The following is a 26,002-nucleotide window of genomic DNA, read 5'->3' as shown; positions in this document are numbered from 1 at the left end:
ATTTTATCAACTTCTTCCCTCTGTCCAATCACAACGTTCTTTTCCTTGATTCTGACTGGCTTAAAAGGGTTCAGTAAATAAAAGCTCCAGTTTTAAAAGATTAACCTGTTTCCCTCCCCACTGATGTTGTGAGATAACCAGCAGTTATCCATATTTCTAAATTGCTCCACTATACTTGATATGATTACTTTTCCTCTCAAGTGCTAAGCAACAGTACAAGCTACCTGTAAATAAATGACAATGTCACAAAATAGCAAAAAAATTAATTGTTGCAGCACCATATTTACTCAATGGCCACTTTATTAGAATACACCTGCTTGTTAATATAATTATCTAATCAGCCAATCATGTGACTGTAACTCAATGCATAAAAGCAGATTCAGTTGTTGTTCAGATCAAACAGCAGAATGGGGACAAATGTGATCTAAGTGATTTTGACCGTGGAATGACTGTTGGTGCCAGATGGGATGGTTTGAGGATCTCAGAAACTGCTGATCTTCTGGGGTTTTCACACACAGCAGTCTCTAATTTACAGAGAATGGTGCAAAAAAAAAACAAAAACATCCAGTGAACATCAAGTCTATGGGTGAAAATATCTTGTTAATGAGAAATGTCAGAGAAGATTAGCCAGACTGGTTCAAGCTGACAGGAAGGCAACAGTAACTCAGCCACATGTTGTCTCACCTGAAGAACGCTGCCTCATTTGCCACAATGCTGTTTATTGACTTCAACTCAGTTTTTACAAATGTTTGTAATATGATCATACCTCAGCAGCTGGTGGGTAAACTGTCCTCGTTAGATCTCAACACCTCTCTCTGTAACTGGATCCTGAACTTCTTGACAGAAAGGCCAGTCAGTCTGTTTTGGCAGAAACATCTCTAGCTCTATTATGCTGAGCACCAGCACCCACTGCAATTCACACTGCTGACACATGACTGCATTGCCAGATCCAGTTCAAACCAAATCATCAAGTGGTAAGTCTCATCAACAAGGAGGTAGAACAGCTGATAGAATGGTGCGAGCACAACAACTTGAGTCTCAATGTGGACAGGACCAAAGAAATGATTGTGGACTTTAGGAAAGTGCAGGCTGAACACTCGTCACTACACATACACGGCTCCACCATGGAAAGAGTTAGGTGTACCAAGTTTCTGGGAGTGCACATAATGGATGATCTTACCTCGTCCATCAATGCCACCTTTTTGGTCAAAGAAGCACAGCAGCATCTCCATTTCCAGAGGTGATTGAGGCTCCTCCCCCCAACACTCCTGCCCCCCTCCAACCAACTTTTACCTCGAAGTGTCCTGACCAGCTGCATCACCATCTGGTATGGGAATTGCAAAGCATTTGACTGTAAATCCCCACAAAGGATTGCAAGAGCTGCTGAGAAGATCATCAATTGGGTCTCTCTTCCAGCAATTAGAGATACTTATCAGGAGCGTACGCAGGGGCTCTTTGCCAGTAATCTCTCCCATCTGTCCAACAATTTCTTTGACTCCCTACCATCAAGCAGAAGGTACCATAGCATTAGGACAAATATGGTAGGTCAAATATGATGGCAGTATTAATGGTAAGACTCCTGGCAGTGTGGAGGATCAGAGGGATCTTGGGGTCCGAGTCCATAGGACACTCAAAGCTACTACACAGGTTGACTCTGTGGTTAAGAAGGCATACGGTGCACTGGCCTTCATCAATCGTGGGATTGAGTTTAAGAGCCGAGAGATAATGTTGCAGCTATATAGGACCCTGGTCAGACCCCACTTGGAGTACTGTGCTCAGTTCTGGTCGCCTCACTACAGGAAGGATGTGGAAACCATAGAAAGGGTGCAGAGGAGATTTACAAGGATGTTGCCTGGATTGGGGAGCATGCCTTATGAGAATAGGTTGAGTGAACTCGGCCTTTTCTCCTTGGGGCAATGGAGGATGAGAGGTGACTTGATAGAGGGGTACAAGATAATGAGAAGCGTTGATCGTGTGGATAGTCAGAGGCTTTTCCCCAGGGCTGAAATGGCTAGCACAAGAGGGCATAGTTTTAAGGTGCTTGGAAGCAGGTACAGAGGAGATGTCAGGGGTAAGTTTTTTACACAGACAGTGGTGAGTGTGTGGAATGGGCTGCTGGCGGCGGTGGTGGAGGTGGAACTGATAGGGTCTTTTAAGAGACTCCTGGATGGCTACATGGAGCTTAGAAAAATAGAGGGCTATGGGTAAAGCCTGGGTAGTTCTAAGGTAGGGACATGTTCGGCACAGCTTTGTGGGCCAAAGGGCCTGTATTGTGCTGTAGGTTTTCTGTTTCTATGTTTCCAGGACATAAACAGTTAGGATGGAAAACAGCTTCTTCACCCAAGCTGTAAGACTACTGAACTCCCTGCAACCATCCAGGTCTGATCACATATAAGATGTTAGTACCGCTACACTGTTTACATTATAACTTGTATCATATATGACCTTATTATTTGTTTATTTATTTGCAGTAATATTTATGCATTGTGTGTGTGAGTTACAGTATTTGTACTGTGTTGTGTACCTTGGTCTGGCCCGGAGGAACTGTTTCTCGTTTGTTGTTATACGGTTGAACGACAATAAACTTGAACGAGACGTGAACTTGTTACAATGGTGGTGTGCAGAAGAGCATCTCTGAATGCATGACATGTTAAACCTTGAAGTGGATAGGCTATAGCAGCGGAAGACCATGAACATACACTCAGTGAGCACTTTATTAGGTACAAGAGGTACCTAATAAACTATACTGTGCAACCCAACAATTGTTGGTCACAGCATAAATGCCTGCAGATTCCTAACATTAAGGAATTGTTCAAACAATCGCAAGGGTCATAGATAGGATCAACATACATTTTCTTTATCTTGGGAAGGGTATCTAAAAACTAGAGGGCATAGGCTTCAGGGCATGGGTGAAAGTTTTAAAAGAGACCGGAGGGGCAAATTGTTCACACAGAGGTTGGTTCATATATGGAATGAGCTGCCAGAGAAGATGGTTGAGGCAGGTATGATAACATCCAAAAGACATTTGGATAAGTACATGGGTATGAGTGACTTAGAGGGATATGGCCAAATGTGAGCATATGGGACTAACCTGGTGGGACATGGTCGAGTTGGGCTGAAGAACCCATTTCAATATTGTATTACTCTATGACTCTAATGCAGGGGTGGCCAACATTTTACATACCACGTGTCAATTTTTTCACGCACGAGTTCAGATGTGATATTTTTCACGCATGAGTTCTATAATTAATATATTTTTACAAGAATTGAATGGGGGTACAGGAGTTGTATGGCGCATCTGAACTCGTGCGTGAAAAAACTGACGCATGGAATGTAAAAGGTTGGCCACTCATGCTCTAATGAATTCATTAAACATTTTCCAAAGATTTGTAACATTGTGAAGTCTTTCTGAATAAAACAAGAGGTTTTCTGAATTCCAGTCAACAATTTTCACTCAAAATATTCAATAAGAAAGTATTAGACCTAGAAAGTAGACCTATTTGCAGAAATCAGCACAGGGCCTTTCTCTAGTCCATTCCTTACACTCCACTAACAGTGCTCCAGAGCAGGGGTAGGCAACCTACGGCCTGCGGGCCAGATCTGGCCCGCGAAGGTATTTTGACCGGCCCGCGAGCAAATATTGGGATACTATGCCTATCTGACCCACAAACGACGTTTCCTTATTCTGAGTGTTTCACGCGACCACACTGATGGACATGTATGGCATCTTGTTACACTGGCCCCAGGTTCCGTTTTGTTCCAAACCAAACACTGGTATATACAAATGACAGGAAGGCAGACTACCTTATTAATATGTATTAGATGCTGTCCATGCACGCGCAGGTTTTCAGATGGGATCATTCAAATTTGTAAACAGAAACAGCATCACTGTATTTTAACGAGAAATCCACACTAAATATCCAGATAATTGCATGTGCTACGAAACTTGTTGAATAACTCGCATTTCAAAATAAAATCAAAGAAAAAAATTCCAATGGCAATGAATGCAAAATGCAGGAAGGTAGACACTGAGTGCCGAAATTTCCAAGACACTTGGACACTAGATTACTTCTTCATCGAACAAACTGGGAAACCAATTTGTCTCAATTGCCTAGAAAATGTTGCTGTGAAGGTGGCAAATATCAGGCGACATTATGAGACCTGCCATAGTGGAAAGAAAGCTGCAATTGTGGGAGTACCAGCTTCAAAAAGCAAATTGTGCACATTTTCCCACCTTTCAAAAAAGTAAAGCACAAGATCCAGGCATTTTTGTGAATATGGTCCAAGAATTGAGGAAAGAGTTTTCATCTCATTTTGCTGATTTTCGCTTGCATGCAAATGAGTTCAAGCTGTTTGCTACTCCATTTGATGTGGAAGTGGACACTGCATCAGATATTTTTCAAATGGAATTGATTGAGATGCAGTGTGACGACGTATTGAGATCGAAATTTCATTCTGAAGATGTGTCAGTGCTTGACTTCTATAGAAGATATATTCATCCATGTGGGAAGTATCCTAACTTTGTGGACCATGCAAAATAGATGGCATCATTGTTTGGCAGCACTTATCTGTGTGAGCAATTATTTTCAAAAATGAAGCACACCAAGAAGCATTTGAGAACAAGATTGACTGATGCCCAACTGAATAATGCCTTGCTCTTGGCATCAACAGGTCTGACACCTAATATTGAGAAGCTTTCAAGCAACAAACAGCATCAAGTTTCACATTGATTTATCGACTGTTTGCATTAAAATTTTCTTTATTATACTTAATTTACCACCATTCAATGCATCATGTTCATACATTTGATGTTTAAAAATTCTTTGTGTCCTTTTAATAGTTCAAGATGCCTTGATTGAAATAAATTGCAACTAAACTGAGTTCTTTGATTACTAATTGGCATCCTTGGTTAAGCACAAATGATTTTCTAGCATGTGTTATTCATTAATTTGAGGCAAAACATAACTAGATGTATTTAAGTGGATAATTCCCATATTTCAAGTTTTTTATGGCATTTATCTGGCCCACCATCCACTCATTAATACACGATCTGGCCCACAGAGGCAAAAAGGTTGCCGACCCCTGCTCTACGAGATAAAGTGAGAGGATCACTCTGTTCACGTCAACTGTCAAATTTCATCCAGTATGCAGAGATCATTCCCATATTTAAAGGCTACTTACAACAACACCCAATAATAAACCCCTATACCCATTCACCCTATCTTCTTGATAAATTGGTTTATTATTGTCACATATACTGAGGTACAGTGAAGAAGCTGTTTTGTATGCCATCCATACAGATTATTTCATTACAACAATGTATTATTGTAGTATAAGGGAAATCAATAACAGAATGCAGAATAAGGTGCTACAGTTACAGAAAAAAATGTAGTGCAGGCATATAATAAGGTACAAGGTCACACAGAGGTAGATTATGATACTGAGAGCCAAAAGTTACTGCATTTTCTGGTAAAATGAAAGCACCAAGAGTTAAAAGAACCTTATTGTAGCAAGGGAACTATGGCAGCAGGTGAATAGCTGAAGGTATATCAGTATCTTCATTTTCTTCTTTCACATTGACCTTGAATCATCTAGGAAGAAGCTAGACTCTTTAAATGGTTTCTCTTGCAAGACCAACCCTTACTGTTGCACAATATTGTGCAGACAATAACCACATTGTAGACCCTGGCTAGTGTGTACTGAAGTTTGTGACAGGTTTTTTTATGTAAAGTGTAGATCAGTAATAACATCTTCTTGCTGACAATCAACATAGGTGAACTTTAGTTCAAAGTAAATTTATTATCAAACTGCGTATATCACCATATACAACCCTGAGATTTGTTTTCTTCTGGACCTACTTTGTAAATCTAAGAAATCACAATAGAAACCACACCCCTCAGTACAGACACACAGCCAATGTGAAAAGAAATACAAACCGTGCAAATACAAAAGAGAAAATAATAAATAAATAAACAAACAAACAAGATATAAATATCTCAAACATGAGAAGAAGAATCCCTGAAAGTGAGTCCATGGGTTGTGGGAACAATTCAGTGATGAGGCAAGTGAAGTTATCCCCTCTAGTTTAACAGCCTGATGGTTGAGGGGCTGAAACAGTTTCTGAACCTGGTGGAGTGGGTCCTAAAGCTCCTGCAATTTCTTCCTGATGCAAGAGGACAGCATGACCTGGGGGTCCTTGATGATAGATGCTGCTTTCCTGTAACAGTGCTCCATGTAGCTGCGCTCAGTGGTGAGGAGTGCTTTACCTGTGAAGGACTGGGGTGCATAAGCTACTTTTTGTAGTATTTTCTGTTCAAAGGCATTGGTGTTTCCATAAATGTTTGTCAAAGTTTTAGATGCATGCTGAATCTTCATAAACTCCTAAGCAAGTAGAGGCGCTGTGCTCTCTTTGTAATTTTACTTATATGCTAGGCCCAGGATAGATCCTCTGAAATGATAACACTGAGAAACTTAAAATCGCTGACCCTCTCCACCTCTGATCCTTCAATGAAGATCTCTGGTTTCTTACTCCTGAACTCAATAATCAACTCCTTGGTCTTGCTGATATTGACAGAGGTTGCTATGGCACCGCCCAGCCAGATTTTCAATCTTCCTCCTAAATGCTGATTTGTCACCACCTTTGATTCAGCCAACAGCAGTGACTTAAATACGGCACTGGAGCTGTGCTTAGCCTCAGTCATAAGTATAAAGTGAGTAGAGTGGGCGACTAAGCACACGGCCTTGTGGTGCACCTGTGCTGATGAAAATTGTGGAGGAGATGTTGTTGCCAATCCAACTGACTGGGGTCTGCAAGGGAGGAAATCGAGGATCCAATTGCACAGGGAGGTATTGAGGCCAAGGTTTTGAAGCTTATTGATTAGTTCTGAGGGGATGATAGTATTGAATCCTGAGCTGTAGTTGATAAAGAGCATCCTGATATATGCATCTTTGCTGTCCAGATGTTCCAGTGTTGAGTGAAGAGCCAATGAAATGGAATCTTTTGCAGACCTGTTGTGCCAGTAGGCAAATTAGAGTGGATCCAAGTCACTTCTTGGGCAGGAGTTGATATGTTTCATCACAAACCCTGTATGAAAGTCACTGAGGCAGGTTACTAGGTTACTCTTCGGCAATGGTATGACTGAAGCGTGCTTAAGCAGGTGGGTACCTCAGACTGCTGAAGTGAGAGACTAAGGCTATTGGAAAACACACCAGCCTATTGATTAGCACAGGTCTTTAGTAATTGCCCAGGTATCCCATGTGGGCTTGATGCTTTCCATGGGTTCACCTTTCTGAAGGATGCCCTCATATTGGTCTGAGACTGAAATCACAGGTTTATTGGGGGCTGTGGGAGTTCGTGAAGGTTCCTCTGTCTTGATAATTAAAGCGAGCATACAAGGCATTGAGCTCACCCATGAGAAAAGCTTTGTTGTTACTTATATTGTTTGATTTCACTTTGTAAGAGGTAATAGCATTCAAATCCTGTTGAGTATCCCCGTGACTCAAATTTGTCAGGAATTGCCACTTCACACAGGAGATGGCTTTCCGGAGAACTTACCTGGACCTTTGGTACCTGAATGCCACAGACATGGCCCTCAGCAGATTGTAGATCTCATGGTCCATCCAGGGCTTCTGATTGGGAAAGACTGAATGATTTTGTGTGTTCACACTCTTGTATGACTGTTCTTATAAAGTCCGTGACAACTGTTGTCTGTTCATTCAGATCCTCTGATAAGTCCCTGAATACAGCCTAGTCCACTGACTCAAAGTAATCCCGTAGCCACTCCTCTAACTCCAGTGACCACCTCTTTGTTGTCCTTAACTTTGGAGCCTTGCTCTTTAGCCTCTGCCTGTATTATGGATTCATGGTTAGCCAGCTGCTCTACTCTCTCTACATTCATGACTTTGTGGCAAGGCACAGCTCAAATACAATCCATTAATATGCCAATGAGAACACTGTTGTTGGCAGAATCTCAGAAGGCAACAGGAAGACATACAGGAAAGAGCAAGGTAGATTGGCTGGTTGTCTGGTGTTGCAGCAACAACCTTGTACTCAATGTCAGCAAAATTGAGGAACTGATTATGGATTTCAGGAAAGGGAGGAAAGTACACCAGTTCTCATTAAGGGGTCAGTGGTGGAAAGAGTGAGTAGCTTCAAGTTCAGAACATAAACATCTCAGACTATCTGTCCTGGGCCCAACACATTGATGCAATCACAAAGAAGGCATGCCAGCAACTATACTTCATTGGGAGTTTGAGAAAATTTAGTATTTCATCAAATACTTCTGCAAATTTCTATTGATGTATGATAGAGAGCATTCTGATTGGTTGCATCACTGCCTGGTGTGGAGGCTCCAATGCACGGGATCGCATTGCAGGCTGCAGAGGGTTGTAGACTCAGCAAGCTCCATCAAGGACACCTTCAAAAGATGGTGTATCAAGAAGGTGACATCCATCATTAAGGACCCTTATCATCCAGGACATGCACTCTTCTCATTACAACCATCAAGGAGGAGGTACAGGAGGCTGAAGACCCACATTCAACATTTTAGGAACAGCTTCTTTCCTTCTGCTATCAGATTACTGAATGGTCCATGAACCCATGAATACTACTTCACTGTTCCTTTCTTTTTCACTACTTAATTACTTATTTACATTGCAACTGATAGTAATTTATGTCTTGTATTGTACTGGTGCCACAAAACAAACAAATTTCATGACATATTTCAGGGATAATAAACCTGATTCTGAAAACCTTTCGGCGTGGCACCTACTGTATTTAAGTCTGCTTCAGAGTATGGACAGGGTCAGGAATCTGGAATGCCAAAGGACAACTGCATCATGGGAAGACTGTTTGCACTTGCATATAAGTTGCTTAATGCAGCGGCTCCCAACCACCAGGCTGTGGACCGGTACTGGGCCGCAAAGCATGTGCTACGGGGCCACGAGGAAACGATATGATTTGGCGATATGAGTCAGCTGCACCTTTCCTCATTCCCTGTCACGCCCACTGTTGAACTTGAACGCACGCGAGGTCATCAGTCGGTCATTAACCTGCAACTACTCGATGAGTAAAAAACAAACGTCGCTTGAGAGTTTCTTTGGAAGAGATGGTAGGGGACGTAAAAGGCCTAACGATGACGATAACGCCGAGACAGCTGAGGCCGAGACTGCAAAAAAAAAAGAAAGCTTCCTTCAACAGAAAGTACGATGAGTCATACATAAAATATGGCTTTATTGCGACCGGTGACTGGCACACTCCAAGCCCCCTGTATGTGATATGTGGAGACAAGCTGTCTAATGAGGCAATGAAGCCTTCAAGACTACTTCAGAACCTTGAGGCCAAGCACCCTGCACTTAAAGACAAACCCTTTGAGTTTTTTGAGTGGAAAAAACGTGAGCAAGCGGAACAGAAGCAAGTGCTGAGAGCCACCACCTCCACAAATGCTGCTGCTCTGACAGCATTGTACTTAGCGGCTAGCCGTATTGCTAAGGCTAAGAAGCCTTTCACTGTTGGTGAAGAATTGATTCTGCCTGCTGCCAAGGACATGTGCCGTGAACTGTTGGGAGAAGCTGCAGCTAACAAGATGGCACAGGTTTCTCTTTCAGCTACCACAGTTTCAAGGAGAATTGACGACATAGCGGAGGACATCGAAGCACAGCTGTTGGAATGGCTTAACGAGTCTGCTTTCACGACCCGAGTCAAAGAGGTTGCTCCTGAATGCCAGTCTACACACTGTGTCACACACAGGGAAATGCCGGCTAGCTGAAAAATGTCACCTGATCTTAACAGCGTATTGAGTGACGTTGTTGAAGTTATCAATCACATCAAAGCAAAAGCCCTGAACTCATGTCTGTTTGAGCAGCTTTGTGAGGAAATGGGTGCAGACCACAAACACCTTCTCTCACACACTGAAGTCAGGTGGCTATCAAGGGGGAGAGCCCTGGCCAGGGTTTTTGAGATAAGAGAGCAGCTACAGAGATTTCTTTCAAGAAAAATGTCACCACTGGCAGCACACTTCAGTGACGAGGAGTGGATAATAAAACTCGCTTATCTGTGTGACATCTTCAACCTGCTCAATGAACTTAATTTGTCACTTCAGGGGAGAATGACAACTGTCTTCAAGTTGGCAGATAAAGTGTCTGCTTTCACAGCCAAATTGGAACTGTGAGGACGGCGAGTGGACAGGAGCATATTTGACATGTTCCCAACATTAGCTGGGAATTTAGGAGAGACTGAGGCTGCACTGTCCTTCTCACAGCTGGTGCGTGACTGCCTATCTTCGCTGTGGACAGAATTTGAGCGTTACTTCCCAACCGTAAATGACCCAAGACGTGCAAAGGAGTGGGTCCGTGACCCATTTGTGAATGTCCCCGGTGAATCATCCATGTCAGCGAGGGAAGAAGGTCAACTCCTCGAGCTTGCAAATGATGGTGGGCTGAAAAGTATGTTTGACATAACATCTCTGCCGGCATTCTGGATCAAAGTCAAGGCTGAATATCCTGAGATAGCCACAAAAGCACTGAAAACGTTGCTTCCATTTCCAACACCATATCTCTGCGAAGCAGAGTTTTCTGCCATGAATGCAACGAAAACTAAATTGCGGAATAGACTGGACATAAGGAACCCCCTTATAATTGACTTTTCACTATATTCATGCGAGGAAAATATGCGCTGTGTGTTTAATATTAAATTCGTTAGATAAACCCTTTTAGAAACAAAATTGAGTGTATTAGCCACTGATAAGTAACTTATAGTTGACTTATCACCTATATTCCAGTCGTGATTAACACCTCCCTCCCACCCCCACCCCCGTCAGCCGGTCCGCAAGAATACTGTCAATATTAAACCGGTCCGCGGTGCAAAATGGTTGGGGACCCCTGGCTTAATGAATGGGTTATAAAATTTACCATTCTAGCAAATGGTAATTTGTTAGAAATTTGACAACCACCCATAGTTAGTAGGGAGTAATCTTCAGTTAACAGACTGCACCTGGCATAATGGATAATTACTCCAGTTTAAAATTTATGGGGAATCAGCTAAGGTATCTAAACTTCGGGAAATCTTCAGTAAGTCCCACTAGGATAAAAAGGATGTTCTAATTCAAGGAGAACCTGATCATTTGAAGTTACCAAATTTTAGAAAACACATTTTCTATTTTTTTATCATTTCTTGTCGTGTTCAGATATTCAAAAATAAACTCCTCAGTTAAAAGTTCTATCTTGCTTTTTTCAGAATTTATTTCTTCTTCCCCTCCATCACACAGAGGTGCATAACAAGCCAATACATTATATAACCTTTCTACTTATTCATAATTTGGTTAATGACTCTTAATTATCCAAAATCAGTCTGCTTCAACAGTGAATGCCTGAGATACCAACTTTCTAACTTCTGGAAACTGTTTCAATAATCCTTGACACTTCTCTTCCCTCATTGGTTTTCCATCCCAAACTGCTGTGACTTGGCATCAAATGTGTCTTTGATATCTCCTGTAAAATGACTTCCAATATTAACACTAACAGGCATTACATCAGTTGTTGATGCTATGATTCCAATTTTTGATACTCTTTCAGCAAAGAAGGAAATATATTTATATGAAGGCACTGGATCAGTATCGCTAATAGTAATCAACTGATATGTCTACACATTTTTGTTTTCCTGGGTTTATTGCCATAAATTTACATTGATCTTGTAATAACCTTGAAAATATTCAAAAGGGTTGGGGAATTGAGAGTTGCTAAATGTGAAAATATCAATATGGGTTAGTAAATATAATTACAAAAGTGCTTTTTTGTTTGGCTTACTTAGATCTTCCCTTTAAAACTAAAAATAATTATTTACCATTTGGCTGGTGAGCAAATCAAAAAATATTTGATATCAGCAATTGGAGAAATTGAAGAGACCTAAAACTCAGAGTGTGCAAATTGTATAGAACCAAGCAGTAGTTGTGGAAATTTTGTATTTTGGCTATTGAACCATATTTGTTGGACACTGTCCATGTGAATATACTCTTTCATACAATGCCAAAGTAGTGACACTCTTTTTATCATGACACTTACACAGGGTTCCCAGTTATTCTGGTCGATGTAGGCTAAAACCAACAATTAATTCCCTAAGAGCGTCTATTCCTCTAAATGGAGAAAACAAACAAAGTTCTTTTGAGGTTGAGATAAAATGCATATCAATTAGAACTATAACAAATGTTATATACTTTAATAGGTGCTAGCAATGCCTGAATAGGCCTTTTAGAAGGATGTAGAAATGTAAATGTGGCATTGTGACTCGTCCAATTTGACATCTGATATCTTTGTAATGTGTGATATATTTTTGTGCTGTGGACATGCACTCACTAAGCTAATGAACTAGCAATAGCAATTTGAATTTTGCATTGCATTGACTCAATCAGAAAAGGATAATACAGTTTACCTTTGGTACTAGATGGCAGGCATGGACATGGTGGGATGAAGGGCCTATTTCTGACTTGTATTATTCTGTAATTTATTCCATCAACTGTTTTCCTTTCAAACAATAAACCAGCCATGTTTTGAGTTACCAAAACTCACCTTATCAGCAAAGGAATCATAACAAATCCTAACATTATCCTTACAACCAAACTTAGAAGACTTGAAACGACGTATAATATCTTGGAGAGAGGCAGCCACGACAAAATACTCCTGCTTCAATCTCAACTCTTTGCCCTCAAAAAACTGAGAACAGAAACAAGAGAAATATTTTCATTTGCATAACATGTAAAAAAATGTATTTAATCCCTTTTCAGATTTCTGTCATTGAACTAAACCTCAATCTCCTTTAAAGTTATTAAACTATATTCTTCACTGTCCTTAAAAATGAACAATTATTTAATATTTTGACAACTCTGTAAGTTGTATACATCATGGGTTTGTTCCCAAATATTTCCAACATTACAAATAATCATAAGACTATAAAACACAGGAGCAGAATTAGGCCATTTGGCCCATCAAATGTTCTCTTCCATTCCAACATGCCTGATTGATTAACCCTCTCAACCCCATTCTCCTGCCTTCTTCCTATAAACTTTAATACCATAATGAATCAAGAACCTATCAAACTTCACTTTAAGTATATCCAATGCCTTGTCCTCCTCAGCTGTCTGCGGCAAAAAATTCCAAAGGCTCACCAGCCTCTGGCTAAAGAAACTCCTCCTTATCTCTGTTCAAAAGGAATGTCCATCCATTCTGAGATTGTGTCATCTGGTCCGAGAATCCCCACTATAGGGATTCACGCCCATTCTATCTAGGCCTTTCAATATTCAGTAGCTTTCAACAAAATTCTCTCTCATTCTTTTAAACTCCAACAAGTACAAGCCCAGAGCCATCACATTCTCCTCAGATATTAAACCTTTTATCTCTGGGATAATTTTCAGGAAGTCATCTGGACCCTCTCCAACACCGGTACATACTTTCTTAGACATGGGGCCCAAAGTGCTCACAATACTCCAAATGTGGTCTGGCCAATGCCTTATAGAACCTCAGAATTAAATCCTTGCTTTTACATTCTAATCCCACTCAAAATGAATGTTAACATTGCATTTGCCTACTGACTGTTTAGCTTAATTACAACTCTTCATTTTGTTTATATCTATATGATAAAGCAAAATGAAGAGGTGCAATTAAGTTACACAATCAAAAAGGGAAAGAAGATAAATACTACAAAAGAACATATCAAGTTGTTAAATGTGATCAGTAATCTTTTCTTCTCCAGTTGATTCTTAACATAATCAGAATGAATGAATTGGTATTTCTGAATTTTTTCATCATCAACAACCATTTAAAATCCAAGAATAAAGTCAACAAAGGGAAAATAAAGCCCAGATCAACTCAGCACGTTAGCAGCAATGGAAAGTGAACCTTCAGAGTCTTCTTTCTGACCTGTACAAAAAGGACCGGTTGCACTTGGACCCCAGGGGGACCAATATCCTGGTGGGGAGGTTTGCTAAGGCTTTTGGGGAGAGCTTAAACTAGAATTGCTGTGGGGTGGGAACCGAACTGAAGTGACGGAGGAAAGAGAGGTTGGCTCACAAATAGCGAAAGCTTGCAGACAGTGCAAAAGGAAGGATAGGCAGGTGATAGAGAAGGGACGAGCTCAGACTGATGGTTTGGGATGTGTCTTTTAGTGCGAGGAGTATTATGAACAAAGTGCATGAGCTTAGAGTGTGGATCAGCTATGATGTTGTGGCCATTACAGAGACTTGGTTGGTGCAGGGGTGGGAATGGCTACTTCAAGTGCCAGGCTTTAGATATTTTAGAAAGGACAGGGAGAGAGGCAAAAGAGGTGGGGGCATGGCACTGTTGATCAGGGATAGTGCAACGGCTGCAGAAAAGAAGAAAGTCATGGAGGGGTTGTCTACAGAGTCTCTGTAGGTGGAAGTTAGGAACAGGAAAGGGTCAATCACCCTACTGGGTGTTTTTTATAGACCACCCAGTAGTAACAGGGACATCGAGGAGCAGATAGGGAGACAGATTCTGCAAAGGTGTAATAATAACAGGGTTGTTGTGGTGGGAGATTTTAATTTCCCAAATATTGTTTGGCATCTCCCTAGAGTGAGGGGTTTAGATGCGGTGGAGTTTGTTAGGTGTGTTCAGGAAAGTTTCTTGACACAACATGCAGATAAGCCTACTTGATCTGGTATTGAGAAATGAACCTGGTCAGGGTGTCAGGTCTCTCAGTGGGAGAGCATTTTGGAGATAGTGATCACAATTCTATCTCCTTTACCATAGCATTGTAGAGGGATAAGAACAGACAAGTTAGGGAAACACTTAATTGGGGTAAGGGGAAATAAGAGGCTATCAGACAGGAACTTGGAAGCATAAAGTGGAAACAGATGTTCTCAGGGAAATATACGGAAGAAATGTGGCAAATGTTCAGGGGATATTTGCGTGGGGTTCTGCATAGGTACGTTCCAATGAGACAGGGAAAGGATGGTAGAGTACAGGAACCGTGGTGTACAAAGGCTATTGTAAGTCTAGACAAGAAGAAAAGAAGAGCTTACGAAAGGTTAAAAAAACTAGGTAATGATAGAGATCTAGAAGATTATAAGGCTAGCAGGAAGGAGTTTAAGAATAAAATTAGAAGAGCCAGAAGGGGCCATGAGAAGGCCTTGGCATGCAGGATTAAGGAAAATCCCAAGGCATTCTACAAATATGTGAAGAGCAAGAGGATAAGATATGAGAGAATAGGACCCATCAAGTGTGACAGTGGAAAAGTCTGTATGGAACCGAAGGAGATAGCAGAGGTACTTAATGAAAACTTTGTTTCAGTATTCACTATGGAAAAGGATCTTGGCGATTGTGGGGATGACTTGCAGCAGACTGGAAAGCTTAAGCATGTAGCTATTAAGGAAGAGGATGTGTTGGAGGTTTTAGAAAGCATTAAGTTGGATAAGTCACCAGGACCGGACAGGATGTACCCAAGGCTACTGTGGGAAGCAAGGGAGGAGAATGCTGAGCCTCTGGCGATGATCTTTGCATCATCAATGAGGACTGGAGAGGTTCCAGAGGATTGGAGGGTTGCAGATGTTGTTCCCTTATTCAAGAAAGAGAGTAGAGATAGCCCAGGAAATTATAGACCAGTGAGTCTTACATCAGTAGTTGATAAGTTGATGGAGAAGATCCTGAGAGGCAGGATTTACGAATATTTGGAAAGGCATAATATGATTAGGAATAGTCAGCATGGCTTTGTCAAAGGGAGGTTGTGCCTTATGAGCCTGATTGAATTTTTTGAGGATGTCACTAAACACATTGATGAAGGTAGACCCGTAGATGTAGTGTACATGGATTTCAGCAAGGAATTTGATAAGGTATCCCATGCATGGCTTATTGAGAAAGTAAGGAGGCATGGGATCGAAGGGGACATTGCTTTGTGGATCCAGAACTGGCTTGCCTACAGAAGGTAAAGAGTGGTTGTAGACGGGTCATAGTCTGCATGGAGGTTGGTGACCAGTGGTGTGCCTCAGGGATCTGTTCTGGGACCCCTACTCTTCATGATTTTTATAAATAACCTGGATGAGGAAGTGGAGGAATGGGTTAGTAAATTTGCTGATGACACAAAGGTTGGGAGTGTTGTGGATAGTGTGGAGGACTATCAGAGCTTACAGTGGGACATTGATAGGATGTAAAACTGAGCTGAGAAGTGGCAGATGGAGTTCAACCCAGATAAGTGTGAGGTGGTTCATTTTGGTAGGTCAAATATGATGGCAGAATATAGCATTAATGGTAAGACTCTTGGCAGTATGGAGGATCAGATAGATCTTGGGGTCCGAGTCCATAGAACACTCAAAGCTGCTACGCAGGTTAACTCTGTGGTTAAGAAGGCATATGGTGCATTGGACTTCATCAACCATGGGATTGGGTTTAAGAGCTGAGAGGTAACGTTGCAGCTATATAGGAACCTGGTCAGACCCCACTTGGAGTACTGTGCTCAGTTCTGGTCCCCTCACTACAGGAAGGATGTGGAAACCATAGAAAGGGTGCAGAGGAGATTTACAAGGATGTTGCCTGGATTGGGGAGCATGCCTTATGAGAATCGGTTGAGTGAACTTGGCCTTTTCTCCTTGGAGCGACGGAGGATGAGAGGTGACCTGATAGAGGCATTCTAGGTAATGAGAGGCATTGATTGTGTGGATAGTCAGAGGCTTTTCCCCAGGGTTGAAATGGCTAGCATGAGAGGGCATAGTTTTAAGGTGCTTGGCAGTAGGTACAGAGGAGATGTCAGGGGTAAGTTTTTTACGCAGAGAGTGGTGAGTGCGCGGAATGGGCTGCCGTCAACGGTGGTGGAGGCGGAAACAATAGGGTCTTTTAAAAGACTCCTGGATAGGTACATGGAAAAATAGAGGGCTATGGGTAAGCCTAGGTAGTTCTAAGGTAAGGACATGTTCAGCACAGCTTTGTGGGCCAAAGGGCCTGTATTGTGCTGTAGGTTTTCTATGTTTCTATAACAAACTGTTAGCTGGTATTTTATTTTCAAATAATGAATGGTTGTAGATTCCATTGGTAAATCCAATATTTGTTTCTCTTGAGAAGCTGGGTCATCTGATTTACCTGTGTTACGAAAGTACTCCCAGCGTTTATAAGTGGGAATTCCAGGATTTTGAAAAACAGCAATGAAAGATGGCACTGTACGCCCATATCAAAATGCAAGGCAAACTGTAGAGTAACTTGTGATAGTGTTCCAACCTGCCTGCTGTCCTTCTCTTACAAGGAAGTTTCATTTTTATTATTTATTATTTACAGATTCAACACGGTAACAGGCCCTTCTGCTCCAACAAGCCCGTGCCTCCCAATTACACTGATGTGACCAATTAACCTCCTAACCTTTGGAATATGTACTGTACGTCTTTGGAATATGGAAGAAACTGGAGCACCCAGAGGAAACCCACACGGTGAATGCATAAACACCTTACAGACAGTTACAAAACATATCTTTTGCCTGGATATCTGCTGTTCTAATCAACAATGAAAAATGTTGACACTAGAGCAAAGCAAAATGTTTCCATTCACCCCATTCCTTACAATCAACATTCACTTGCTCTGTCATTAGGTACACTGTGACTTCAGTGTACACCATCTGTGAAATGCACTTCAGAAACTTGTCAAAGCTTCTTTGACAGCACAACCTGTTTTCTGGAAGAATAAGAGCAGTAGGCAAATGGAAACACCACCACCATCTGTAATTTACATCCAAATCACAGACTGTTCCAACTGAGTTTATACATCTTTGATAGGTTAAGCAATACAATATTCTTACGTAAAAACATTTTGGGGTTACCTTCACCATAAAGACTAAGTGATTCTAGTAAGTGACTCACCACTACCACCTCAAAGCTTATTAAGAGACAGGCATTAAAAGCTTACTCTGGAGTAGATTTTAAAAAAGAAAGAAACCAGATCACAAGGATTCCTACTGCAAAGGGTAGCAAATCATCTATCTTGGCACATTCATGCTTAATAATATATAAATAATTGTCAAGAATAACTTTCATGACTTTGCAAGCACATCCTAAGAGCATTTCTAAGAATTTCCAAGCTGCTGAATGTGCAATTGGCACACGAATGAAAATAGTCAGCAATCCGCTCCCCCCCCCCCCGCAAAGCTATGTTTACACTCAAAACAAAGCTGAAAATCTAGTCTGTGAACTTTGCTGAATGCATATGCATATGGATGCCAGCAGAGAGGGCTTAGGGTGTGTCCTGTATCAGTTGAGACCTGTCGTGTTTGTCAGCTGGAGTCTGAGAAAAACTATCCCATTTCTGGCATTGAAATGGGCTATGGTGGATAAGTTGAGTGGTTACCTCTATGGTGCCAAGTTTGAAGTGAGGACAGACCCCACTGAGAAGGGCAGTGTTTCAATTCTTGTGGGGGTCTCGTTTGGGATTGGCTGCTGTGTTGTTTGCCCTGAGCATTGAAACAGTCGGTTGTGTGTTTAAGTCTGTGCTAAACAATTGTCCAGTAAAGTGATTGCGATATGTGGGTATGGATGCTGCTGGGGTTGAGCAGTGATGTGAATCCACGGGGTTAAGGTAACAAATGCGTGCGTATTGAGTGGGGTAGGTATCCGTACTCCTGATGAATTGTTAATTCGACTTTTAAGTTCTGTTAAAGCTGTAGGGAAAGTTACGACTGTGGGGCAGAGGTTTGATGAAATGGCAGGCACAGACTTTGTTTTAGTTCAGACTAGCACTGACATAACAGCAGTAGAACTGCCTAGTACTATTGAGGCCCCAGGAGAGGGGGGCTGTGGACTGTCCATGCTTTCTGGGAGGAGATTGTGGCAGAGTTGAGAACTGAGATGTCTCGGTTGTTATCAGCGGGTGTGCCCCCCCCACCCCTCTGTATAATGGAACTGATAGGGAGGCGGATCCTCTCAGGGGACGGACTACGCGGAGGGCTGCCAACAGCCAGGTCCCGCGAGAAGGAGAGCGGCCGGTATTGTCTGTTATAACTGTGGTGAAGGGGGGCACTTCAGGCAGGAGTGTGAACGACAGGAACCCCCTTGGACAGTGAGTCTCCAGGTACCTAAGCAGAGAGAGTCATTGGGAAAACTCAAAAGAGCCCCAGTGAGGGGACAACCTGGCATATCAGGAACAACACATTCCCAGCAATATATAAAGGAACACCCTAAAGCAAAAAACTAAATGTCTGAAGGCTTAGTGGGGCCAAGCTCCAGTGTATCACTATAGATAGAGGGTATTTATGCTTGAGCTGTACTTGACACAGGGTCGCAGGTCATTTTGCTGTACCATTCATTTTACAACCAGTATCTGACGCATTTACCATTGACACCACTCAGTGCACTAGAGATCTGGCATCCTAGTGTGGGTGATTATCCATATGATGGTGGAGTCAGTGAAGCTGGAGGCTGATGTGAGAGTGGCTGAGGTCCTTGATATATTAGCACTAGCTCGTCTGGACCCTGTTCAGAGAGAGGTCATGGCGACTGGCCCCTGCAGAGGTGGAAGATGTTCAGCAGCACTTGTGTAAGTTGAAGGAAGCTGGGATCATCACTGAGTCCAGAAGCCCCTATGCGTCCCCAGTAGTAGTGGCCAGGAAGAAGAATGGGAAGGTACAGATGTGTGTAGACTATGGAACTCTGAACAGGCGTACCATCCCCGACCAGTATACGGTCCCGAGGATCAAAGACGCGCTGGCCTGCCTGAGGAGTGTGAAGTGATTCAGTGTGCTGGACTTGAAGAGTGGATATTACCAGATCCCCATGAGTGAGGCTGACAAAGAGAAGACGGCATTTATATAGAAACCACAGAAAAACTACAGCACAGAAACAGGCCTTTTGGCCCTTCTTGGCTGTGCCGAACCATTTTCAGCCTAGTTCCAGAAATATGTCCACCGGGATTCCTCCAGTTCACAAGGATGCCCCAGGGCATATCGGGAGCCCCTACGATCTTCCAGCATGTCATGCAGAAAACAGTGGGAGATATGAACTTGCTTGAGGTATTGGTGTATCTGGATGACCTCACAGTGTTTGGGTTACGGTTAAAGGTAATGGGTGCTTTGGAATGTGAACTGTCTAATGACGGGAGGGTGTTTTTGTGCTGTGTGCCTGACAGCAGGGTGATCTGGGTCTTTGGTTCGGCAGGAGACGAAGAGAGAAGATGCCGGAGTGGAGCCATGACCTGATGAAGGCTGGGGAGATCGAAGGAGGATCGGCAAAGGGGAAACCATGAGCTACAACTTGTGCGCACATTAGATAGTTTCATTAAAATGGGCCCTTTTCTTTTTTTGCTTTTTCTTCACTAACCCTGTGGTCAAATTAAGAATTATAAAGATAAGTCGTTTAATTGTATGTGCGTACTGTCTGTTATTTTCTTGTACTGATTTGTAACAGGGTAACAAATCTCACAGCATTGACACAAACGGGGGGTTTAGGGGTGGACTCGCATCTCAATCTCACCCGTTTGGCAGGGCCAAAGATTGTCTTCCCTAGACTTATGCAGACGACAGAACCTGAGGGTTACACACATAATACACAAAAAATGAAGGAAAATAAATAACTCAGTAAAGATTTACAAATATAGAACGAATCTATAAATCTTGAAAATGATGCTAATTGATAAAGATATCTAACCTCATTTAACAATTTATATGTACTTCAAACTTAATTTTCATGTGTCCACTGCATGGACGAATTAGCTTAAACCACAATCAAATAAAATCACTAATATTTGTTTGCATTAAGCAAATATATAGTAATGTAGAAAATCTTTAGAAAATAACGTTACTACCTACATTGTCATTTGGGTAGAGGACTCTACTAATATTTTCAGCAACATTTCTGTCCAGCACAGCTTGGATGTAGTCCCCAACGTTAACTGTTGAGAATGAAAACGATGCTAAATTTACATTATAGTGGCATCTGATATCAAAAATATATTATAGTGGCATACTTCGGCATAGCTGCTAAATGCAGTGGGTTAGGCAGCATACATGGAGGCAAAGAATTAGTCAACATTTTGGGTTGAAACACTGCATCAGAACATAATAGAGGTCTTTAATAACAATGTCAAATTCCAGGCCAATCATCTTAAACTAAGCCACAGGGGGATCTTTCAACCATTTAGACCAAAGTTACAATAAAGTTTGGTGCTCCATGCACTCTCTGGCCATGCACCCACTACTCTGTGTTAATATCTTACCTTTGACATTCCCATATACTTTCCTACAATCACCTTAAAATCATGCCCTGTTACAATATGCGGGGGGTTTGACACAAAGAAAAACTGGCTGGAGTCACTTTGTGCTTTCGTGATGCATCAAAAATCAAACATACAAAAAATTAGCGAAAATAGTGAAAAGAAGACAGCTAATATTTACAAAAAGTTATCTATCAGAAAGCACAACATCAGTTCTGTACTTATGCTTGGCCAGTGTGAACCCCTGGTGGCTCAATATCTCTCCACTACTGAGAGCAAACTGCTCCATTTTTTTTAGCACCAGGACAAACCATTTTAATTACCCCCAATGTTAACTTAAGGTTACACATGAATTAGAATATGATGCACTCCACAATGTATTTACAATTGTACGACATAATAAACAGAAGTATCTACCTTAATTACAGTATACAAACAATTTATACACATTTACATATCCCCATTATGAAAGAAATGAAATACCAAAAAGCCAAACTGCCATTTGTCACATGCTCCCTCATATTAGCCATTTCTGCCCTGGGAAAAAGTCTCCTGATGTCCTCTCAATCAATGCTTCTTATCATCTTGTACACCCCTCATCCTCCTCCTTTCCAAATAGAAAAGCCTGAGCTTGCTCAACCAATCCTCATAAGACATACCCTCTAATCCAGACAACATCCTGGTAAGTCTCCTCTGCACCCTCTCTGAACTTTCCAGTCCTTCCTATAATGAGGCAATCAGAACTTAACACAATATTGGAAGTGTGGTCTAACCAGGGTTTTATTGAGTTGTAACATTACCTCGCGGTTCAATCCCCCAAATAATGAAGGACAACACACCATACACCAGTAATAGTTCATAAAAGTGTCTGCCATTTAAGCATATAAAAACTAGTAAAATTGAAGGGAAATACTTTGAAAAATTGTGTTTTGTTAAAACATGAACATTAAAGCATTTAGAAATCATTAATAGATCAAACTAAAGCAAAATAACTAAAACAAATGACTCCTTTTTGCCTCCTAAATCTGAGCCCTACAAGCCCCATTGTAATAAATGAGGCCTTAGATTCTGCACGACATCTGACCGAATAAAAATGATTCCTCTGTGTAATGCTGGAGAGTGCTAGCAAGAGAGAAGCAGGCCAAAGTTGATTGGAAAGGGACACTAGTAGGGATGACAGCAGAGCAGCAATGGTCGGAGTTTCTGGGAGTAATTTGGAAGAGGCAAGATTAATTCATCCCAAAGAAGAAGCAATCATCTAAAGGGAAGATGAGGCAACCATGGCTAATAAGGGAAGTCTAATACAGCATAGACACAAAAGAGAGTGCATACAATATAGCAAAAATCAGTGGGCGAAAAGCTAGAAGATTGGGAAGCACTTAAAAACCAACAGAAAGCAACTAAAAAAGCAATAAGGAGAGAAAAGGTGAAATATGAAGATAAGATACCCAATAATGTAGAAGACGATGCCAAGATTTTTCAGATATAAAAAGAGTAAAAGAGAGCAAGAGTAAATATTGGTCTACTGGAAAATTACACTGAAAAACAAAGAAATGGCAGATGAACTGAGTAAGTATTTTGCATCAACCTTCACTATGGAAGACACCAACAGCATTCCAGAAATTTGAGACAGTCAAGGGGAGAAAAAGTGACTGCTACGAAGGAGAAATTGCTTGGGAAGCGGAAAGGTTTGAAGTCAGCAGATTAACACCAAAGATTCTATTAGTTTTATTACTTCTTGTAATTGCATACTAGCCTTATGTGAATTGTGCACCTTGGAACTCCGCAATCCATCACAATTCAGGTAATACTTTTAAAAATACATTTGTTCTGCCAAAATTGCCAATTTCATGATCTCTTACATTGTACAGTGAAACTCCAATAATCCAGGATATTTGGGACTTTGATGGTTGAAATTGGGCAGATCATCTGGAATACTGGATGTTATTGCTATTAATAGCTCAAGACACTTTAAATGCATTTTTTTATATGTTACAGAGTACATTTTCTAGTGAACCCAGTAGGTTTAAGGGGTACAGGGGATGCTTACATGAATTAGGACTCTGATAAGTTTATAGGGAGAGCTGTTCCTGATGCCCGAGTCAATTTAAAGGGCCAAAGTAATTTCAAACAGAGTACAAGAACACAGGATTCCTGTACTCCCTTGAAACTCACCAGGACACAGGCTCCCTTAAAATCAACTCGTACCTCATTTCTGTACTCTCTTGGAACTCAACTGGGCCATGATTCCCATGTTGCCTTGCAATTTATCGTGGTTCTAGTGAGTTTTAAGTGAGTTTGACAATCGTGCTGAACTACTGGGATTTCCAAGTCAGATAGCAGATTATTGGAGCTTTGCTAGTACTCTGCCTGTCAGATTTTGCCTACTCATTTAATTTTATCTGTATTTCTCTCTAGCCTTCTTATATTCTCTTCAAAGCTACTATTCTTTCTTTCTTTGTGTCATCAGCTAATTTAACAACCATTCTTTGGACTCTTCATCAATATAAACTATAACGTCAAAACACCAACACCAATTCCAGTAGCAGGCTTCTTGTCAAATAGAGTCATAGAACACTACAGCACAAAAACTGACCCTCTGGCCCATCTAGTCTGTGCCAAATCATTAATCTGTCTAGCCCTATCAACCTGCCTCTGCATCATAGCCCTCTGTACCCCTCCCATCGATATGCCTGTCCAAATTTCTCTTAAATGTTGAAATTGAACCCACATCCACCCCTTCTATTGGCACTCATTCCACACACTTCCAACCTCTGAGTGAAGAAGATCCTCCTCATGTTCCTTTTAAACACTTTATCTTCCACCCTTAACCCATGACATCTAATTGTAGTCTTACCCTATCTACCCAATCACCCTATAATTTTTGCATACCTCTTTCAAATATCCCCTCAGTCTTCTATGTTCTGGGGAATAAAGCTCTAACCTATCAAATCTTTCCCTATAACTCAGGTCTTCAAGTTCTGGCAACATCCTTACTTACATCTTTCCAGTAAGCAGATGACCAAAACTACACACAGTACTCCATCTTAAAGGATCACCCATGATTAAATGGCGGGGCAGACTTGATGGGCCAAATAGCCTAATTCTGCTCCAATGTCTTAAGGTCTTATACAATTTCAACATAACATCCCAACTCCTGTATATTGATTTATGAAGACAAATGTGCTGATAGCTTTCTTTATGACCCTATCTACCTATGACACCACTTTCAAGGAATTATGGATCTGTATTCCCATATCCCTCTGTCCCCAGTGCCCTATTGCTCACCAAGCTAGACCTATTCTGGTTGGTCCTCCCAAAACGCACACTTCACACTTATCTGCATTAAATTCCATCTGCTATTTTTCAGCCCATTTTTCCAGATGGTCCAGATCCCGCTACACTCCCAATTTTGGTGTCTTTGGCAAATTTGCCGATCCGGGTAATCCAGGTATTATCATGATCATTGATATAGATGACAAACAACAAGTCCAGCACTGATCCCTGCGGCACATCACTAGTCACCGTCAGAGAAGCTATCATCTACTATCACTCTCTGGCTTCTCCAGCAAAGTCAATGTTTAATCTAGTTTACTACCTCATCTTGAATGCCAAGCGACTGAACTTCTTGACCAATCCTCCCATGCAGGACTGTGTCAAGGTCCTGCTAAAGTCCATGTAGACCAGCGGTCCCTAACCACCGGGCCTCAAAGCACGTGCTACCGGGCCGCGAGGAAACAATATGATTTGGCGATATGAGTTAGCTGCACCTTTCCTCATTCCTCAGGATGGGAGCTCAACACTCAGGGATATTCAATATTCAGGAGGGATAGACATTAAAGAAAAGGAGACGGGGTAGCATTGCTGGTTAGAGAGGAGATTAACACAATAGAAAGGAAGAACATTAGCCGGGAGGATGTGGAATTGATATGGGTAGAGCTGCATAACACTAGGGGGCAGAAAACGCTGGTGGGAGTTGTGTACCGGCCACCTAACAGTAGTAGTGAGGTTGGGGATGGCATTAAACAGGAAAGTAGAAATGCGTGCAATAAAGGAACAGCAGTTATAATGGGTGACTTCAATCTACATATAGATTGGGTGAACCAAATTGCTAAGGGTGCTAAGAGGATTTCTTGGAATGTATGCGGGATGGTTTTCTGAACCAACATGCTGAGGAACCAGCTAGAGAGCAGGCCATTCTAGACTGGGTATTGAGCAATGAGGAAGGGTTAATTAGCAATCTTGTCGTGAGAGGCCCCTTGGGTAAGAGTGACCATAATATGGTGGAATTCTTCATTAAGATGGAGAGTGACATAGTTAATTCAGAAACAAAGGTTCTGAACTTAAAGAAGGGTAACTTTGAAGGTATGAGACGTGAATTAGTTAAGATAGGCTGGCAAATGATACTTAAAGGGTTGACGGTGGATATGCAATGGCAAGCATTTAAAGATTGCATGGATGAACTACAACAATTGTTCATCCCAGTTTGGCAAAAGAATAAACCAGGGAAGGTACTGCACCCGTAGCTGACAAGGGAAATTAGGGATAGTATCAATTCCAAAGAAGAAACATACAAATTAGCCAGAAAAAGCAGCTCACCTGAGGACTGGGAGAAATTCAGAGTCCAGCAGAGGAGGACAAAGGGCTTAATTAGGAAAGGGAAAAAAGATTATGAGAGAAAACTGGCAGGGAACATAAAAACTGACTGTAAAAGCTTTTATAGATACGTGAAAAGAAAAAGATTGGTTAAGACAAATGTAGGTCCCTTACAGTCAGAAACAGGTGAATTGATCATGGGGAACAAGGATATAGCAGACCA

General features: G+C 41.6%; 1 protein-coding gene across 7 annotated transcripts in view; it reads right to left on the bottom strand.

Annotated features, from left to right (window-relative positions):
- The window catches only part of pygl (phosphorylase, glycogen, liver), a 129,117-nt gene that overhangs the window by 62,415 nt on the left and 40,700 nt on the right, over positions 1–26,002 (bottom strand). For 4 of the 7 annotated variants that reach the window (XM_072269163.1, XM_072269172.1, XM_072269181.1 and 1 more), the window contains 2 exons: positions 20,780–20,862; positions 12,562–12,705 (listed from right to left, as the gene is read on the bottom strand). The exons of 1 other annotated variant lie outside the window; for it this stretch is intronic. In XM_072269163.1, coding sequence (XP_072125264.1) covers positions 12,562–12,705; positions 20,780–20,862 — 227 coding nt within the window. The remainder of the gene's footprint in view (positions 1–12,561; positions 12,706–20,779; positions 20,863–26,002) is intronic. 2 more of the 7 variants (XM_072269190.1, XM_072269210.1) reach the window with 1 other exon arrangement.

Source organism: Mobula birostris, chromosome 1 (assembly GCF_030028105.1).
Source record: "Mobula birostris isolate sMobBir1 chromosome 1, sMobBir1.hap1, whole genome shotgun sequence".
Lineage (NCBI taxonomy): Eukaryota > Metazoa > Chordata > Chondrichthyes > Myliobatiformes > Myliobatidae > Mobula > Mobula birostris.
This window is presented reverse-complemented; position numbering and strand designations above follow the sequence as displayed.